The sequence below is a fragment of the Pleurodeles waltl genome, chromosome 7, assembly GCF_031143425.1.
Source record: "Pleurodeles waltl isolate 20211129_DDA chromosome 7, aPleWal1.hap1.20221129, whole genome shotgun sequence".
Classification (NCBI taxonomy): domain Eukaryota; kingdom Metazoa; phylum Chordata; class Amphibia; order Caudata; family Salamandridae; genus Pleurodeles; species Pleurodeles waltl.
Genome location: NC_090446.1, coordinates 638543692 through 638565367, shown reverse-complemented (window position 1 = coordinate 638565367; position 21676 = coordinate 638543692). Strand labels below are relative to the sequence as shown.

Below are 21676 nucleotides of genomic sequence, written 5' to 3'. Positions count from 1 at the left end.
ACCAGGTAAGTCACCAATACAGTGCTCGTCTTACAGGCCTCTATCACTGCTAATTGGGAATACTGAGCTTTATGTAAGTACTGGCCAACAGACTGGCACTGCTCCTACCTGGAGTGGTGAGACCGGAACAGCAGGGTTTGTCTCAGGCCGTAGCCTCATCTTCAATCTTAGAACTCTGTTTGGAGGTATACAGAGAATTGACCCAGAGGTCTGAGCAGCTTCTGTATTCTTGGATGCTGAAAAGGTATTCGACTCTGTCAAATGGGGGTTTATGCTGGATGTGTTAAGCCGCATTGGTGTGGGGGAAGTGTTTCTGCACCTGGTAAAGGTGCTATATACCTCACTGACCACTCGGTGCATGTCAATGGGACTGTCACTTATTCCATTATAATCATCAGAGGCACCAGAAAGGGTTTCCAGCTGTCCCCACTGCTATACGCCTTGGTGGCTGAACCATTGGTGTGCACCCTCCGCGAATATCATGGGCCTAGAGGCTTGCACTTCCCAGGGTATAATTTGATTATGTCTGCATATGCGGATGATATGCTGCTCTGCATACGTAACCCAGAGTGTAATTGTACCCCCAATTCTGCGTGAGATAGTACGATTCAGAGGCTTTTCTGGCCTTCATGTGAATTGGGATAAATATATTATTTTCCCACTAACCTCAGCCATGGCACCTATCCCACTGGAAATCCCACCACAGCGGAGGATGGAATTGGTAAGGGACCTGGGAAACAGGTACACATGGATCTGGAAGTATTCCTCCTCGACAATTATTGCAAAGCGGTGCAAAAGTTCTCTAAGGAATTGGACCGTTGGATTGAATTACCTTTGTCTCTAGTAGGGGAAATAGCAATCATGAAGATGGTGGTGGTCCCGAGATTCCTAATCCAGAACGTTCCAATGTTACTGACATGAACTGTGTTTGATAACATGCGGTTCCTCGTGATAAACTTGGCTTGGGAGGGGAAGCAACCAAGGGAGACACTCACTCTACCTTACAAACATGGGTGGCCTTAATGATCCGTATCTGGAGACATACTACAAAGCGGTGCAGAGTATGTTTGCCCACTTCTGGATAAATGGCCCCTACGACTTACCATATCTATATCTGGAAAGGGATGCCACTCACCCCTGCACGCTACCCCAAAAGCTATTTGACAAACCGAAATGGAGATATTGTGTGCTGGATTCCATAAATGGAACAGTTTATTTGAAAGCCAAACTGACTCTGTATTGTGTTCCCCACAGCTCCCGGTGCTTTAGTGTTCCCGGTTCCTGTGGGTGATTTTTTTCCAGAGTGGCACAATTTGCACCTGGGATATGGTACAGCAACGGAGTGCTACGCCATACACTCTCACTCGCTACTACTTTTATAGAGCTAGACATATAATGCGGGACTGATTAGGTGATGATCTCTTAGAACCCACTGACATGCCAGCACTGACCTCAGTACTGCAGGAGACTACTCCGAACAGGCTGGTTGCAAGAATTTGTGCATATGCGCAAGAGCCGCATACACCTGGGCTCACTAAGGCTTGACTAGAATAGCAGAGGGATCCTGGGGTTGTCATCACAGGCAAGCACAGGCAATATTTCTGTTCAGCTGTAAAGACTTTGGGCCAGATGTATCATGAAGGCCTTTTGCGATTCGGAAATAGCGATTTTTAAGAAAATCTCTATTTCCGACTCACGAAATGCTATGTATCACATTTGTGAATCGGTAATAGCGATTTCTTAAAAATTGCAAATGCTATTACCAAATCGCAAATTGTGATACCGGCCCCATTCGCACTTATGGGCCTGTTGGCACATATCTGCGAATTATTTGCATTTCCAAAATTGCGATTTCTTAACTAGAAATCGCAATTTTGGAAATGCAAAACCCCAGGGTGCTGGGGGCCTAAGGCCCCCTCCGCTGCACCCCAAAATTATTTTTTTCACCATGTAAGGTGCACACATGCCAAAAGGGCATGTGTGCTTTACATGTAAGTTTTAAAAATGCATTTTAAATGCATTTTTAAAATTTGCACCAAGTTCAACTTGGTGGTAAATAGCTATTCCTAAATGCCCAAATTGCATTTAGGAATTGCTTCATACATGTGCTAAGGAATCGCAAATAAGGATTCCTTATTTAGAGAGTCACAATTTGCGACTCTCTAAACAGAGTCGCAATTTTAAGGAATCGCTATTTTAGCGATTCCTTAAAATTGCGTTCAGAATGTCTTTCATACATTCTGAAATGGCATTTTGCATTCCCAAACGGGCATTCGCACCGTTTGCGAATGCAAAATGCTTTCATACATCTGGCCCTATTTCTTTAAATGTCAGACACAGGTTGATACATTTAGAAAACATCAATAGGGCATACTACACGACAGAATGACTATTTAGATCCGGCTTGCAGGACACTGTGGAATGCCAGTTGTGTGGAGAGAGGGTGGCTGGATTTGCATGTATGGCATGGGCTTGTCCAGGGTACGGTAATTCTGGAAAGCAGTATTTGGTGTATTGGAGGTCACTGCTGAGGTATCTCTGGAATTTATTCTGATGCTGACATTGTTCGGATATGCTAAAGATTTTGAGGAGGATATCACGCAATGGATAGCCATAGGTTTACTCCTTGCTAGACGACAAATTGCTTTAAGATGGGCCCACGACCCACTCCCAGCCCACCAGGAGCGGCATACAGACATGGTATATTGTAACACACAAACTAATACATACAATGACCTGCTCCCACCCCAGAGTCATCCCAAGAACCACTGGAGTTTCTATCAGACCTAAATAACTGGCAAGGAGGCAGGAGAGGCGGAGGAAGGCGAGGGCGCTGATGAGGAAAATGAGTGAAACCACCCCCACGAAATGCTCTTGGAGGGTGCCGGTAATAACGGAGGGGAGTTGCGTGTGTGGGTGTCTCATTGATTATGCACTTCACGCCCAGACCTCGTCGATCTATTTTAATAATATGCTACTGGTGACCGATTCCCACTATTGTATTATGAGCCATGCAATGTATCAGATGTATCATCTACTGAATACCCTAATGCAGTGATATGCAACGTGATGTTCTTTCTCTGTTTTTCAAACCTAATTCTCAAGATTGTAACCTACTATCTTCAGTATGCCTGATCAGATTGTATGTTCTTGTATTTTGTTTCAATAAACAAATGTTTAATGAAAAAAGTTTGAAGAGCTAGGATTTGAAATTGGTGCTCATGTTCATGCTTCCTATACCAGCCAGGCTCCAACCCACAACCTTTTCAACCTTGCTCACACAGGAAACTGATGAAAAATCGAAATTCTTTGCCGCCTTTTCGGGGGTACATGAAGCACTATATAAATCCCTTAGTATTATACAATACAAAACAATGTTCTAGTACCTCGTCATCTGTAATGCACTCATTCTACATCTCTAGCTTGAAATCTGCAGTCTTGCCTCTCTTCCGACTGATTCAAAGAAACCACATTGTAAATAGTTCACTGAGAGCCTAACCCTGGTTTATGAATGCGACAGGCCAAGGTCAAAATGATTTGAGCCAAGGAAAGCAGTTTACATCCAACCAGCTGTGAGTAAACTGTCCCATCGTCTACAAGTTTCTGCTATCCTCTTTTCTCATTATTTATGGCAATTCCAGGTTGGAAATGTGGCAGATCAAGAACACAAAGGGAGTGGAAAAGGATTATTAGACTGTTATTTAACTTTCATGTTATTATTTTTTTATTTGTTGCAATCCGGCCCACTGCTGCTAGACTGGTTCTTTATAAGAGTTTTATGTTTTATATTGCTGAGCTTAAAACATATTTTCTTCTGGCTGCGTTTGAATAGGAGGAAGCATGCAGATCCTGGGCTTAGTGCCTTCCATAGGCAAGGGAACTAATTTACTCAAGTTTTATCAGATTCCTCCAGAGGTTCGACTTTGGCAAAACCAGTTTGGGGATCACCTTACCTTGGCCTGCACGCAAATCTTGAAACTTCCCCTTATAAAGAATTATGGGGCATATTTATACTTTGTTTGTGCCGTATTTGTGTCTTTTATTTTACGCAAAGGCGCGCAAACTTAACTCCATATTTATATTTTGACGCTAGACATGTCTAGCGTCAAAATACTGGAATGTGTGCCATTTCTTGGATGCATGAACCCACCTGCGTCAATGAGATGCAAAGTAGGCCTTCCCATCCAAACCATTACGCTATCCCCATACCAACATATTTATCCCCCGTACTAAAATGACACACGGGTGGGACGCGGCCCAAAATAATGGCGCTAAGCTTGCTTAGCACCATTATTTAATGCCTTGGTCAGACCAGGTGTTATGGGACCTGCTGACCCATTTCCATGGCTAAAGCCCACTGGTGCCCACCCCAAGCCCCAGGAACACGAACACCCACACCCACACCCACACCCACACCCACACAGAGGGAAATGAGAGGATGGGTGACCCCATCTCAGGTAACTATAGGTAAGTATTCGTAAAAAAAAGTACCATGTTGGGCCCTGACCTGGGACCCCCTGGGCATGGCACTGGGTCCAAGGGCCATGCCCAGGGGACACTGGTCCCCTGTGCTGGCCACTGGGGTGGTGGGCAAGACTTATGTCTTTTATAAGACAGGAATCATGTGTTATGGATGGTTGTGCATCAGGAAATGAAGCTAGGCTGGTTAGTGGCATTTATTTTGCCTCTAACCAGCCTAGCGTCAATTTTTGACGCTCAACCTCCATCTCCTCTACCGCCACACCCACCCGGCTAGCGTCTTTTTTTCCAACGCTGGCCCAAGCTTAGTGCCAGCTTGTTGCATTCCATAAATTTGGTGCTGGCACTCTGGAATGACGCAAGCCAGCTACAAACTTTTTGATGCAAAACTGCACTTGCGCAGTTTTGCAGCAAAAAGTATAAATATGCCCTTTTGATTATCAAAGTCACTGGTTTTCAGTGAACCAATGAACACAATAGCTCTCTGATGACCACAGCTGACACTGATTTCAAAGCCATTATTCATACTCTCTCTTGCATACCGCTTCATGCGTAGGCCTGGGTGAGTTGGTACAAATACTTTACACCTAGCGCTCTGAGGTTAAGCCTACTGCTCTGCCAAGCTACCAAGGGGGTAAGCAGGGGTTAGCTGAGGGCGATTCTCTTTTACCCTGATTAGAGTAAGGGTCCTTGCTTGAACAGGGGGTAATCTGACTGTCAACCAAAGACCCCATTTCTAACATCAAGCTAATATTTGGAGAAAATAGTTTAATTCCCAAATATTTTTAAAACTGTTATTTGAGTGATATATCATGCAGCACTGGGGAAATGTATTATTTATATTATTAACTTGATGCCAGGGGCCTTGACGCTATTGCTGTTATGTATTACAAATGTAGAGGCATTACATTTTGACAAAGCAGTTTTTACCTTCCTGCTAGTGATCCTGCCTGATGCACTGATGCGATCAGTGCTGGTAATCGGGCATATGGTCACTCTGTAATCTGTCTAATATGATCACAATTAAAAATTTAATATTATTGGTAGCTTAGGATGATTTTCATTGAATATGAGTAGCTCTTATTACAGAAAATGATGGTTGAAATATGTGCTGTAAAAAATCCATATCAGGGGGCACAATTTTAAATAAGAATTTTTCCAGAAAAATGAATGAAATGAGCAAATAATTATTAGAGGGTCTAAGGCATCTTTCAAAAATAATTTATCATAACTATTTTATCAGAATTGTAACTTTCGACCAGCAGGTAATTTAACGATCTCAGAAACAAAAGATTGAGCATGCTGAGCTGTGCCCTGCAGCTCAGACATTAAAGTCCTTGTTGAGAGTTTGAGAATATCCTTTGCTCTTGTTAGAAATGCATCTGGATAGAATGTTCTTGTAATAAGGGGGACCGGATATCCAACACACTTGTGAGAGAGTACCGGTTCACCAAACTCTTAAGCAGGCCCTAAGCATCTGGGCTATTTTATGATGATTCAAAACCGGCCAATAAAGAGTGTATACAGATCTTCACAGCTTAAAATTGGGGGTGGTTTCTGACCAATTGAATGAGCCTCAACAGATCTGCTATCACATTTTAATTTATTGCTAAACAAATTAATGAGTATCGTGTCATTCTTTCTGCTCCTCATAACACTACCCCCCTGACTCTGCCTCTCCTCTCCTCTCCTCCTCCTCATCTTCCCAGACCCAAAAGTATGTCCTTCTGGAGTACATTTTAGAATTTCCAGAGGTACTGATAACTCTGCAGTCACAAAGCATGTGTGGGTCAGTGCAACCAAAGGGGTCTGGACGTTAAATGCTTTATTACAGGAAATGTGGATTGGCCTTGTTTTTCTTCTCCAAAAAAATTTCTGTGAAAATAAATGCAGCTTGCATTGTAAAACCTTAAGTCCAACTGTAACATTTTTGCACAAATAATAAATCTATCAGTGCTCACTAAAATGCATATAACCTATATAGTTTATATGTCAATGCTCAGAGTGTAATGGGCTCTTTAATATGACTGTTGGATGTGGGGATGGGCGTCATTTACAAGAGGTGAAGTTTGAACTTCTCATCTCTCATCACCAGGCGTAGGTAGAGAGGCCCTACATGCTAAATGTGAATAAGGCATATAAATACTGGCCTACCTGCATATGTGTTTTATGGAATGATGGCTCTTTACATGTCGAAGTTATAAACAAATGTACATAATGAAGTCCACAGCTCAAACACCTAAATCTTTACAGTGATAAAATCTTGTTTTGTGGCTCTTGAGAGGACAGGACGTGTTGCAATTTGCTGAGAAATAACTTCGACATAAAGACGTTAATAATAAGGGACAGGTGACCACTTATCTATTTTTCAGAACAACAGTTAAATTGCACTATGGTAAAAGCAAGAAGTTTGGCCTTTGCAAATTCGGTTAACACATTTTTGTATGGATGTCTGTTGGTACCCTTGCTGCAAATAGTATGCTATCTTGTCCGCATGTCATAAACATATGTTTCTGTTGGGGGGGTTAGTATGCATTATATATGGTATACAATACCCCCTTCTCTGCATTATAAGGATCACAAGAGTCCCTTGACCATATTGAAACACAAGGGCAAAGGCTGAGTGCCTTTATCGGGCCCAGAACTCCGAGGTGACTTGCAATATCCTTATAATAATGAACAGTAAGAGGGTATTTTACCCCATATAATATGTGAGCTTTGCCCTTCCTTCTAAAAAACCAATAATGTGTTATGTGTGATACCTTCTTCGGGCCGTGCCTTTTTAGCCCTCAGCACTGTGCATGTTAGGATTTTCAATTCTGAAACAAAACTGCATGTCCCAGAATGCAATGTGTTGCATGCAACAAAGGTAGGCATTGCTGATTATTTGATACATGACGTGGGGCCCCTTTGTTGCTCTGCTTAGACAGCATCCAGAAATTAGCTGAACTGGCCCATTCTAAAAACATTCTAAAAACAAAACCCATTACTTAAATAAGTGAAAGTTAGAGGAACAAAAAAAATATCAAACCCCTTTAGTCTTCACCCGTATAAAAAATGATGTCCGTTCGTTCCTTAGGTGGTGATCTTGGTGCATTCCTGCTGGATTGCTTAGACACCCAGCATTCATACCCAGAAACAATGAGGGAATTTGGAACACTGCTCGAAAGCACTGTCTCTGTGAAGTGACAAGTTATTTTATAAACTGCTTCTAAACACACGGGCATATTTACAAGCCCCTACCGCCAACAGAGCGTCACTTTTTGTGACGCTAAGATAGCGGTGTGCACTGCGCCGTATTTACAAGGCAGCATTAAGCCACTTTTTGTGGTTTAATGCCGCCTTGTAAATATGGCCCCTTCACACGCAGCACTTTGCTTGGAAGGGGTGTGCAATGGGTGTTGTTGTGGGCGATCCACAGCAACACCCATTGTATTTTGGCTAGATTTTGTAAATCTGAGGCAGCGCGAAAGCAAATACCAACGCAGGGGTGGTGTTAGCATGGCGCAATGAGGAGAAATGCTTTCATTTCTCCTCGGATTTTGCTCTTTCTATGTCTGCTCCATTCTGTAGCACACAAAGAAACAGCAAATCGCCATTGAAGATTGTTTTTTGCAGTAAGGTGTCCCTTTTTGCACAAAACAATCTCACTCGCAATGCAGACATCCTTGCACCATGGTGCAAGGGTGGCTGAATGGTGCTTGGCAGCAAATTTAGCACAAGCGCAGAGGGAAACACAGGGGTGCACCGCATTCTTGTTAATACGGCACATCCCTGAATTTTCAAACGGGAGCAGCGCAGCGCTGCTAATTTTGGCACAGCACTGTGCTGCACCAGTTTAATGTACATCTGACCCAAAGTGCTTTCGCAAAAGTGCGCCAATTTCCTTCAAGCAGAGTAAGAATTGTTGTGCTTGAGCATTGTGACATCACAAGTCACTTATAGTAGTTTATTACAAAAAAACTCATTGCACCATTTTCAAATAATTAGCGCATTCTGACATCAGAAAGTGCTGATTAGAAGAAAATAAACAAGCATGTACAATGCAATAGGTCTCGTATTTACTTGAGTTGGAGCTATTGGCATTGTAAATGTATAACTGGACACATTAATTGGTCAACTCTGCCACATATTTTGGTCCTTTCTGCTACATAATTCCAGTGGCCCTGCATTTAACTAAAGGCTAGTAGGCCTACTAGAATATTTTTTTTAAACAAGGCCCTTAAAATACAGACTACACCCAGGTGCAAAACATATTTACTTGGAAGTTGGTACAAGCAACATTTACTGCGGTCTGGGGTGTCGAACAAAACGCCCATGGATTTTTCACATGCTTGAGGAGAACCACATCACGTGATATTAACGATCCTCTGTCAGAATAGTTTAACTCTCATGACCACTTTGTGGAGAAACATTAGTGTCTCTACAAGCAAGGTAGGAGGTGAGCCGTGTCGATAAGTTTCTGAATACCAGCGGCATTTGCTTTCACGCTTCTTGAACAGCCTTTTGAGGTACATCGTCATCAGTCCTAGTTTTCATGGCCGCCTTTCTTCAAGCCTTTGTTCATACGTTAATAAACACCTCAGGTACTGGACTCTTCCATAAGCAGTGTAAATTTCTCAGATAATTATAGTAAGCATAAACTCAAATCCTTCTGAGTTCTAAAAAAATATTACCTTAGTGGATGCGCACCACATTTACTTTTAACAGAATTAACCACACCTTCCATTGCCCCTGGAAAAAAACGCACATTGTTCTTATTTATTTGACTGATATGGCTCTGCAATGCACACCAGTTACGTAAACAATGTGTACACAGATCGTTTCTTCTACTAATACACGCCCTCCAAGCTATTTAAGCCCTTGAAGTTTACACATTCAAACGTTACTATGTTATCACCGTAAAGTCTGTAGTGAGCCTGCAAAGTATTCTCTAATTCTACCCCTGGGTAGACGCATTGGCAAGCACAACGTGTTTTTGGCGATATTTTTTTAACCCGCCTTCCGAGGAGGCTGCAGAGTGTCAGTCACAAAAGCCCAGCAGGCAGGTTTAACAGACTGATAAAAAGAAAATGTGAAGAAGGTCATCTCAAGCCTGACAGCAGCAACAGGGCTATGCATCCAAGCGCAATGCGTTCCAAAGTACCAAAGAAAGAAGAAAGCAATAATAATAAAAACAAGTGCCGCATTGGTGAGGCATAGGGTGGAAATAACGCTTGCACGGCTTTCTCATCCTGAAAATGTAATGCAAAACATTAGTAGACAGAAGCGAGATGATTTAAAGGGCCATGGCTGCCATGAGCATGAGCGTGAAGGAGAGACACAAAAAGAAAAAGAAGTTTGCTCACAGTCGAACATATTGGCAATCGTGCAATTATCCATGTAACAGGGTCAGCCTTCAAGGCGGTAAGCATTTACCAATGATAACAAATGATTTTTGAAAGGCAAGCCCAGGAATGAAATAAAGTAATGGGTGTGAGGTGGACGTGGTTAAAAGCCCACAATACTTACAAAAGGTCAATGCTATTGCACGCTTAACATAAAAACAATGCATTACGGGGAGATCACAAACTCTCACATATTATATGACAATAATACATGGGATTCTGTAATCCCTGTACAAAAAGCTGTCTCTAATTCTTTATAATAGATGACTTGTGACAGACCAAGTCTCCTACTATAAAGAAATGGAGTAATTGCTTAACTATGATCACTTATTACAGTTGAGCTCTGGCGTCGTAGTGCCTGCTGCCAGAGCCAGCAGCCAAGGACAAAGGCAGATCAGGTTATGAAGGATAATTGAAGCAGCTGAAAAGGAAATGTGGCTTTTCTTTATTTTAATATTTTTTCTCTAACCGTAAAGTGACAAGAAAAAAGGAGATATTTAATTTATGGCAACATGTTTTTCTGCACTCCTTAGGTAATTATAGAAAAGTTAGAATCACTCTGCATGCTTCTAAACATTTTGAGCTATGGCGCCTTCTTTAAAAAAAAAATTACTTGTATTAAACAGACTTTACTATCTTTTTTTAACAAATATCTAACAGCATTTTTTGTGTCTAACTTTTCACCAGAGATCCTAATTTTATTTTCATGTTTGCAAACATGGGGTCGGATGTACGAAAGGAAACTGCATTTCTTAATGGACCAAATTGCAATTTCTGTCCGTTAAGGAATGCAAAACTGCTTTTCTACATGTACAAAGGCCTAAACTCGGTTGCAAAATGCGATTTCTACAGAGTAGAAATTGAATTTTGTGAATCCCCTAATAGCAAATCGCAAATAGGGATTCCCTAAGCACAAGTACAAAGCATTTCCTAAATGCGAAATGGGCATTTAAATAACGTGATTACGATCAGATCCAATCCATGTGAAATTTAGGAAAGCACACAAAAATGTTTCTTTTAAAAATGACATAGAGCTCACACTTGCCCCTAGGGCATTTGTGCGCTCTACATGTGCATCACTTTTTTGCTGTGCATCATGGGGGCCTTGGACCCATAGGCACCCTTTGTTTCGCATTTCCAAATTTGCAATTTGGAAATACAGAACCATTTAAAATCTATTTTTGTACATTCAATTTTGCATTTCTAAATAGCGATTTTTTAATTTTTTTTTTAGGACTCACTAGTTAGGAAATGCCAAACTGGAATATCGTACATTTGGCCCATGGTCTCTCTTTCATATATATGAGTTACGCACCAAAGATTTCAGTGTTGTGTAGGAAACTGATGGTGTGACCATGTATACGTATGGGCTAAGTGTCATAAATAGGGCCAGACCCTGCAGCCAATCCTTGCTGCACACAGCTAATTCCCATTTGCAATCGGGTTTGGCGCCCAGGGAGGCTGGTGTGAGGGACAGCCGTGTGGCCAAACCTCGCCAAGCATAGGAAAAAAGCATGCACAATAGAGGTTTGCTGCCCACAGAGTGATAGGATCAGCATCTGCGACCAACCCCGACTAGGTGCAGCATAATGGTATGCACAGGAAAGACTGCATGCCTACAGAAGGAGAAAGCAGGGAATAGCTGGAGACCATGACCTTCTGCGAACCCACCGAAGTTTGTGCGAAGTAAAAGTTGGCCGCCTGTGCAGGTTAAAATTTGAACAGACTACATTAACGTCAGAAACAATGAAATTCACTAAAGAAACTACATTTGAAGTGAAGTTATGGTTAGGGATTAGTTTAAAAAACCTCTCAAATAATCAACTTAAATTAACACATTTGAAGTACAGTTATAGTTTTGAACTAAAAATGAAAAAACACTGAAATTCGACAACATACAACACTTTACCTCGCACTAGAGCTATGTAAAACATAAGTGTCACACCAAATACAATGCTGATGACCTCATCCATAATGTAACAAATGCAATACATTATCTTTTAGGTCAAATTACATATCACATTACCATTACAGCTATCAAAGAAACAACAAGTAATATAGTTGTTATATATTGGTGTAAGTATGTTTTGATACTTAATGATATTGTGATTGTAGGTGCAGCTACTTGACATAATGCACAAGTTATGTTCGCATGGGTTGTGTGAGGTATGAATTTCAGAGCTAACCATTATTTGCAAATTTCAGTCATATTTTTTTAAATTTTAATTCTTAACTTTCACTATACTTTAACTGTGGCTCCGCTTGAGAGTGTGAGGGTGTGTGTGTGTGTGTGTGTTGTATGTAATACTTAACTGTTTATTAATTGCACAGTACATATAACGCCAAACACCTCAAACGTAAGCCAATCAACAAAAAAATACGAACAGCTAATGCCCAATTTAGAGGCCAATATGTGATTGAGCAGATTAACTGTTGCTGCTTGTACAAAAAAAGTGATTGTTACCTTTAATATAAACTCAGCAGAAGATATTTTTGTAACAATGTATATTGTCTGTGCTGCTGCAGTTCGTTACAGGAAAGCAAGAACCTGTTAACTCACAGCCAGTTTTGAAACTGAGATATGAAACTGTTTGTGGTTGCAACAGAGTGCATTTTAGCACACTTATTTTTACAATACATGTTTCATATTTGCTCATGTCAGTAGTCAGTGGATCTCTGTCATAAGATGTATTAAAAGAGAACCAAGTGCATTAAAGCGGTTTCTGTAGTTTAAACAGTAAAAGGCCACCCGCCCTACATCAATACCAAATAAAGAAAAAGTTACAAATATAAAAAAAACTCCGAACATATAAGCGTTTTTAAAATCATTATCGACACCTACCAGTTTCCATGAGCACGTCATTCTCCAGCCATGCAGTGCTGCGTTTGAAGGAAAAAAATATAAAGTTGACAGTGTAGCAAGAACTTCGCATAAGAGAGTGTGGGTGTGGGTATAAAAACACCTGCCTAATCTAAGCTAATCTCCCTGGGGGTGGAACATGGCACACAATACCTTTCTAAAGGTGCTGACGAGGATGTTGACAGAGGCCCAGGTTTCGCTCAGTCTCATGCGCCCGGTGGTGTGCTACGCCGGGGGAGTGTGCGTGGCGTGCGCGCCGCTCCCAGCATGCCGTTTTCCCACACTGAGTACACAATCCTCGCTGATAGGCCTTGTTTGTTTGTGTCTTTCGGAGCTCTGAAAGGCCCTTATAACCTGCGGCTATTTTAGAAGTAGGAACGCCAGATAAAGGGAAGGCGCACAAAGTCTAGAGCAGACGGCGAGCGTGTGAACCCCTGTAAAGGTAAAATGTTGTAAACACAGTGCACAGTGACCGTTGTGCCCAACCAGGTGTGCAGTGCCTAGGCCTGACGTGTCTACATTCCTGAAACCTGTCTTTTTCTCAATTTCCTACATTAAACCATATGTTTTGAGCGCCGTCACGTAAGCCACAGCCGACGTCTTTCAGGGTGAGGCTAACAAATCAGTGACCGCCGAGATACAATTATTATTTCAATTTTTAAATGTTAGCCTCTTTTCCTAATTCTCAAAGCATCACTCTGCCAGGGCACAAGTCCGAAAGAAAGAAGTGCAGGGACTAACCAAGTTAGGCAGTATGCAAGTGACATCATGGAGCATGACATCACGGCGTGGAACATCGCATTTGGCATCACAACCATATGACCTCACAGGAAGTGGCATCAGATCTTAAAATCTTAGACATATGTTTAGCAGCTCTATCACAACTATATTTGAGTGTATTGCGAGATTTAACAAATGAGATTTTGGGTTTGGGTTGTGCCAAAAAAGTTATACAACTGTGACACAAAATCAGGGCTTCAATTTATACATTATATTTTTAAAAGTTAGCAGAAAGGAGAAATGTGGCAGTAAAACAGCTCTGCTCAATTGATTGCAAAGTCTGCATTTTAAAATATCTTATGGGGTTAAGTCACCTACTGAAGATATCTTTATGTGCCCAGTAAATCTCAGGGAATAAGAATACTGACAAGATCACTTTGGAGGTTAACACACTTGCTGGAGCGATCTGTGCTGTGGCTATTTCCACTTGTGAGTCAAAGTAACATTGAGGGTTAGTGTGTCTCCTGCAAAGCACATCATATAATATGCAGATGACAGATTTGTATTTTATATAGATAGGTAAGTGGGTTACTGCTTGTAACTTGGAGTTCACATCTTCTAATCTTTCTAATATTGTACAGTTAGCTAAGAAGGACATTTGACTCCTACACCTCATAACTCTCCCTGTATTATATAAAACATCCTGTACTTTGATTTACACGCATCATTTATTGTCAATGTATAATGTTTATGTATGATGTAAAGCGATTGGACACACCCTGCATTGGGATGAGTAGCGCTCTAAAAGAAATAATGCAGAATAGTGGTATATATATATATATATATATATATATATATATATATATAGTTATTTGTGTATATACTGGGACAGACCAACAAGGCAGACATTCTTACAGTGCATGCATATCTCTTGTTTGCGGGGACTGAACAAAGTAAAAACCATGCCTCTCCTAAGCACCTGTGAAGTGATAAGCTGCACGCCTCTTTTTTCTCCATTGCAGCTAGATGTGAGGCTCCAGGCTGCTTCCAGCCAGGATAATCAACCAAAAGGAGGCCTGATGGCCCCTTAATTTCAGCCTTTGTCCTGGCCCAGCAGGAATGTAAAATAAGAAAGCCCTCTTGGTCTGGCACTCTTGATGTTCAGAACGAAGAAACACATAAAATATGCAGGTGCTGCAGAAAGTGTGTGCAGGCGCTGCTAACACCGGGACAAATTCACCATCTTTTGTTGAGGCCTAACTTCTGGACATGGTGGACAGTGTCCACCCTGTGAGAATAATGGGTGGACACCGTCAACCGCGTGTACACCTAACTTGTGCCCTGCTCATTGCTTTTCTTTCATAGCACATGTCTGCTTCCTCAACTGATCTCCTCCTGGGCTTTCCACCATCACCCACAAGAGAGGCATGTTTCTGTTTCTTCTATTAATTTGCTTGGCTTTTGAACCTTAAAATAATCTCACAAATACTGCTCATTGATGCCGTTTTTTTGTTTTTTCTTTGTTATTCAAAGTTTTGTGGTCAATAAACTGAATAGGACCATACGAGCTGCCAGGCCACTCTTGCTGTCCTTTGATCCTGCCTGCTCCAGCTAGCACCAAAGTGAACTCCATAATGAAGACAATCATATTGCTAGAGAAGCCACTGCTTTTATAACAGCAAACACAAATTGCAATGCACAGTGTTTCAGGATCAAAGTATGCCACCCTGGTGAACAGAAACTACCAACAAAACTCAAACTCCACCATTAGTCTCTTCTTCATGAAGTTACCTCTTCTAGAAATAAATTCCCACCAGGCTTTCATAGAGCCTTCATTACGCCACCTTTAGCTCCCTGAACTCTGGCTGAGTTCTACTCCTGCACAAGTCATTGGCACCAAAAACTAGATATTGTTGACCCTTTATTTTTCAGTAGGTCTTACTATTTCACACATCATTAAACCACTTGATATGCTTATTTTTGCCAGAGTCCTACTTGCCTTTTGAAGACAACTGGCTTTTGAGAACCTTTCAAATTTCAACAAAACATTGATAAAGTCAAAAGGTCTGGCATTGGCTGCCGGCCTTCTGGCTTTGTCAGTTCCTGTTTTGTTTGTCTCTTTAAAAAAAACTTTATTGATGGGGAAAACGTTAGGCTGTCTCCGATATAAAATAAGACATTGGCTAATAGCAACCATCCTTTATGTATTTTTGGAGTTCAACAATGACTCATTGCTATGGTACTCTCTGCTACTGAAGTGAATTACTTTGGGTGTGGAAGTGCTCTTGTGAATCACCAGAGTCCCATTACTCACTGTAAAGTTAGCCAATGATTAAAATTGGCTGATCGCTTGCCCTATGCTGTATTTTGTAGTGGATGTAAGAAGAATGTGAATGACAAAACAGAAAACCAATGATTAACGAGGTTGCGAAAGTACCCTATAAATAAATATACTCATAATATTCAGTAAAACCAAAAGGTCTTGGCTAACAGCAATCCTGAAAAAGGGCCTTTGGTTCAAATGCATCATAAATGACCTCCAATGAGTGTGTCCTTCAACAATACAGCAAGACCATGGTAGATTACGCCACCTCTGCTCTTAAAGACATCATACTGTAAAAAAGAAAACAAACCAATCTTCTTTTCATAATGCTGCATCCTCACATCCTCGAAAACTGGCAACAGAAGATTACAGAATTTCCTTTGTTTGATGATTGATGGTTGAAAGTTGCTGTCTATGGGGGTGCCTTTGATCAACTAGTCCTTTAAGAAAGTTAATTCCTGGATGAAACCCTACTGCCATGGACCCCATTAAACCAAGTCACATGAATCAGTTACTTTTTCTGGTACTCCTCTGGAAAATCCAACTAGTCCTTCACTGAGCATCATTAAACAGCTGCAGCCTGAGAAAGAAACATATAGAAACTGACTCTTGCAAAGTCCTTACTGTGACTCAACTAACAAATATGTTGTCTGCAGAAAGTTCGGAAATTAGCTGTGTAGCAGTTCGGATTGCAAGTGGAAAAACACTTGCTCTTTGCAAAAATACCAGCTCAGGCAGAAGGAACTGGGTTCAATTTATCCCATTGGTAAATGTTGCAAATATGAAGCACTGTTTTGGGTCAATCTCAAGAGAACTGGTATGGTTTAAAACATAAGGACATTGTTCACAGTATAATTCATCATCACAAGTTTATGGGCTAAACCCTAGAATGGGTTCAACTCCTCTGGCCATTGGCGTTTATGACAAAACTGGAACAAATTAAACTTATGACACTGTTGTGGGCCAAAATCAGAATGGCACTGAAATGGTTTAAACTCACAACACTAGTGTTGGTTGAAATGTTGAAGACAGTGTCATGGGTTAACCTATGATAATTCTGGTGCGGGTTAAGTTCTTAATGACACTTTTACAGCTAATGGTACTGGTGTGAGTTAAGCAAGTCATTGTTGTGGTTTAAAGTCACAGTTCCACCATGAGTTAAACCTGCAATAACACAGGTACTAGTAAAAGTCAACAGACCTGTTTGAGATACACAAATGGCATTATTTTTGGTGAAATTCATAACCGTGGAAGAGATTAATTTAAGTAATCTGGGATAAACATAAAAGCCCATAGTAGGCAACAAATTACCTCAATAATCAATCACAAGTCTAAGGCAAGACCCATCTCAGAGTATCAGAATCTTTTAATGAAGTAGGGTACGAGAAGTAAAACTTTCACACAGCCCCTCTCAGGCACAGGGTCCAAACTATTAGGTTATCAATGTGAATGTGAACACCTGCCACTGTTTTAGAAAATGCTTTCACGAATCATTGAGTTTGGTTAATGAACGTGAAGATTTGTCCCTAATCTCTAGTATGTTTTCCTTAGCGTAGAGGAAGGCTTGTGAAGTCCAGGCAAGGAAGTAACCACACCTTAAGTTCCTAGGTAGCTCTGTGCTTCAGGAATGTGTCTCTGGGAACTCCCAAGAAACAGGACTGGTGTAATACAGATCGTATTATGGTTTGATCTAAGAAGTCAGCTGGGACCAGACATCAGGTTTTGGGGGTAGGTAAATTGATTCCACAATAAAAATCAGTTGACCTCAATCTACGACACTGTGCCTTCATCCTTGGTTTCAACAGTGGCATCTGGAAAATAATGGTGTTTATTCGAAAATCTGCCGTCTGGTAGAGCTTGCTGACGGGAGCAGATGAACAGTCATCCACAAAACTATTCATCTGTTAGGGACTAACCTGTGGGTGAGAAATATTACCCACAAATTATGGAAAACTTGTTTATTGCTCTCCGTTTTGAAATGGAAGAAAAATGTCCTCCTTGGTGACTGGTCAAGGAAAAGGGTCTGTTACAAATGTCTAGCGTGTGACCATTGAACAAGGCACACAATGGCCCGTCGACCCTTGGCTGCCTGTCTCAGTGTTGCATATATTTATGAGTGCTGTATGGTCCTAGGTTGCAAGTTATGCAAGGTCTGGTGCAAGGTTGGCAGTGCACCAGTGCTAATTTGAGCCGGTGAATTCCGGTGCGGGGCACCAGCACTTATTTTTGAGGGCCAGCACTTAGGGGCATATTTATACTCCGTTTGCGCCGAAATTGCGTCGTTTTTTTTGACGCAATTTCGACGCAAAACTAACGCCAACTAACGCCATATTTATACTATGGCGTTAGAGGCGAATAGCGCCAAAGTTCCCGGAATGTGCGTCATTTTTTAGCGTGAACCCCTTCCTTGCGTTAATGATATGCAAGGGAGGCGTTCCCGTCTAAAAAATGACTCCCAGGCCTTTACGTGGTATTTATACTCCCGGGCAAAAGTGACGCCCGGGAGTGGGCGTGGCTAAAAACGGCGCATTTGCGCCGCTTTTTAACGCCTGGGTCAGGCATGGCGTTAAGGGACAAGTGGGCTCAAAATGAGCCCAGAGTGCCCTCCCCTGCCCCCAGGGACCCCCCCTGCCACCCTTGCCCACCCCAGGAGGACACCCAAGGCTGGAGGGACCCACCCCAGGGACATTCAGGTAAGTTCAGGTAAGTTTTTTTTTTTTTTTTTTTAATAATATTTTGTGGCATAGGGGGGCCTGATTTGTGCCCCCCTACATGCCACTATGCCCAATGACCATGCCCAGGGGACAGAAGTCCCCTGGGCATGGCCATTGGGCAAGGGGGCATGACTCCTATCTTTACAATGATAGGAGTCATGTTGATGGGGGATGGGCGTCGTTAAAAAATGGCGCAAGTCGGGTTAAGACGATTTTTTCGACGTAACCTGACTTGCCCCATTTTAAGACGCCCATGCGCCATTTTCCCCCTACGCCGGCGCTGTCTGGTCTACGTGTTTTTTTCCCACGCAAACCAGGCAGCGCCGGTCTGATTGCGCCGTCTAACGCCATTCCATAAATACGGCGCCCGCATGGCGCTTCAGAATGGCGTTAGACGGCGCAAAACTTTTTGACGCTAAACTGCGTTAGCGCAGTTTAGCGTCAAAAAGTATAAATATGGGCCTTAGTGTTCTGCCTCAAGCATTTCCTGCGAGCAAAAGACACATGGAAAGGACGGAGGAAGAGAAAAACGAAAAAGCGTCTCAAAGGGAGAAAACAGAAAGATGCAAGAGTGAGATGAAGTGGCAGGGAGTGACTGTGAATAAATTAAAGAGGCCTTAGATGGCTTCAGGATTACACTGCAGGAGTATTCTGTACTCGCACATTTAAGTGCAACGGCCGCGTGTTTCAGAGGAGAACTTTGGGCACCAGCACGTTTTTATTTACAAATTAAGCACTGCAGTGCACCACTAATATTTGCGGATGCATGTGACATGCCTGCGCACAGCCAGATCATTTGCACATGTTTATTCACGAAGACTGGCACACGACTGGGAACATCACACATGCAGTAGTATTAATGCAAAGGTGAGGGCACCTGGAAACAACAGACAGCACTTCACAGGTGCAAGTTTTATTGATATATATATTCATGGACTTCCACACTGTGGGTAAGGCGTCTTCGCCCACCATAATTCAAATATTGTTTATAAGAGTTTGGAAACAGAACAATGATACTTATACAACTCTGTTAGGTAATCAAGCCTCACAGTATACTGGTAGGAAACAGAAGTTAATACAATAAAGCAGAGAGTGCGGTTTCTTTCTTCTTTTTCAGTTAATCTAGTTAATTTTTTGTGGTCTGCAGCCAGCCCTTGCTTCACCTCCTACTGACTCGCAGACCGGTGGGCGTTTTCAAGGAAAGAAATAGTGTTACATTCTGTTTGTTAAATATTCATTAATATCTTTGAGATAACGTGTTGTAATCTTTCCTAAATTTACTCTGGATACCTGTGCTGGAGTAGCAAGTGTAAAGCTTGAAGTTCTCATAGGTGTCAGTTGTCCTCTAAATGCTCTGCTGATTAGCCTGTGCGGTCAAAAGTCCTCATGATGGGGTGCGGGTACACAGTAGTTGTATATGTATCATTGTTGCCATTTCCAAACCCTACTAAAGACACATGCAATAGTGTAGTGATGTGGCAGTGTATTATGTGCAAAACCTAGTGTCAGAGTAACAAGGTTTGTCAGCACAACACTGATCCTTTTTACAAGCGACGGAACTGAGACGGTCTCTGCGCAGTTATCTGCAGGTTGCTGAAAGCAGGAGTGGGCCTGATGCACTCTTGCAGTGGAGCTGTGTTTGTACTGGAAGCGTTCAAAACGAATTCACTCTGCTCCAGTGCTCAGGCTAAGGGCAAGCCAGGGCCACGGATATACAGAGGACACATAGGTGGTCTCCTATAGCGCCTGTGACTGCAGGCACCACAAGGACCACTTGAACCTAGGCTGACGTGTTTCACGACTGGTCCAGATGGCACCTTCTAGAAAAAACACTGGAGAGGGTTGCAAAAAACTGACTTTCAAGTAACTTTAAGCTTTGCAGGAGAAAGCCACAGCAAGATGTATGAGAAACCTATGGAGAGAATATAGTAAAGAAACTTGAAACCATGCAGGATATCTAACCCCACCTTGCATATTTGAATTTGTATGCCCTAGGGGAGCCTCTGGTAGAGTGTAAAATGCAGAAAAACATACGCAGAATAAGTAAATGCTGTAGGGCTTGATGAGTGCCTGTTGCAGAGAAACCTAAACATACTAAGATATAGGGGGTCATTCTGACCCTGGCGGCCGGTGACCTCCAGGGTCACTGACCACGGGAGCACCGCCAACAGGCTGGCGGTGCTCCCGAGGGCATTCTGACCGCAGCGGTTCAGCCGCGGTCAGAAAGGGTAAACCGGCGGTCTCCCGCCGGTTTACCGCTGCCCCATTGAATCCTCCATGGCGGCGGAGCGCGCTCCGCCGCCATGGGGATTCAGACACCCCCTACCGCCATCCTGTTCATGGCGGGAAACCCGCCATGAACAGGATGGCGGTAGGGGGTGCCGCGGGGCCCCTGGGGGCCCCTGCAGTGCCCATGCCAATGGCATGGGCACTGCAGGGGCCCCCGTAAGAGGGCCCCGCAAAGTATTTCAGTGTCTGCTTTGCAGACACTGAAATACGCGACGGGTGCAACTGCACCCGTCGCACCCCTGCAACTACGCCGGCTCAATTCTGAGCCGGCGTCCTCGTTGCAGGGGCATTTCTGCTGGGCCGGCGGGCGCTCTTTTGGAGAGCGCCCGCCGGCCCAGCGGAAATGTCTGAATGGCCGCCGCGGTCATTCGGCGGCGGAACCTTGGCGGACGGCGCTGAATCACCCCCATAGGGTGAAGGCAAAAGGACTAAATGAGGCAAACATTTGTAAGCTTTGTGTGCTATGTCCATGCAATAACACAAATAAAGGGGCATTAAGAAAGCTAACGGAGTCTTGAAGACATGTAAATTTGGCGGTGACAAACCTTCCAGGTAAAGACACGGGATGGATCAATCTCCTGCTAAATCTGTGTGGCAATTCTGTCCAATCTCTCCTTATGGTCATTTAAAATAATTGCAAATTCAATTATCTGTCATACTGCAGGCCTGGATATTGTGGCAAACCATGACAAGGAAAGAAAATGTTGCTGAAGGGACAGTAACCTCCTTAAAATTATTAAAGCAGGAAAACCAATCAGCGTCAGATAAAACTACTTGTTAGTTAGAAGCCAAAATGGAAACTGTTCAAAATCACATTCACCTAAACCTAACAAAGACTACGGGCCGAAACAAACACCAGAAGGGTTGAAACGTGTTGACAGCATAAAAAAGAAAAAAATTAACA

At 42.5% G+C, this 21676-nt stretch overlaps 1 protein-coding gene across 2 annotated transcripts in view; it reads right to left on the bottom strand.

The window, feature by feature from the left end:
* Positions 1–12977, bottom strand: part of IL17B (interleukin 17B) — a 53927-nt gene extending 40950 nt beyond the window's left edge. The window contains exon 1 of one of the 2 annotated variants that reach the window (XM_069244621.1): positions 12880–12977. In XM_069244621.1, the coding sequence (XP_069100722.1) occupies positions 12880–12936 (57 nt within the window). In that variant the 5' untranslated portion in view covers positions 12937–12977. The other variant, XM_069244622.1, reaches the window with a different exon arrangement.
* Positions 12978–21676: the final 8699 nt, after the last annotated feature.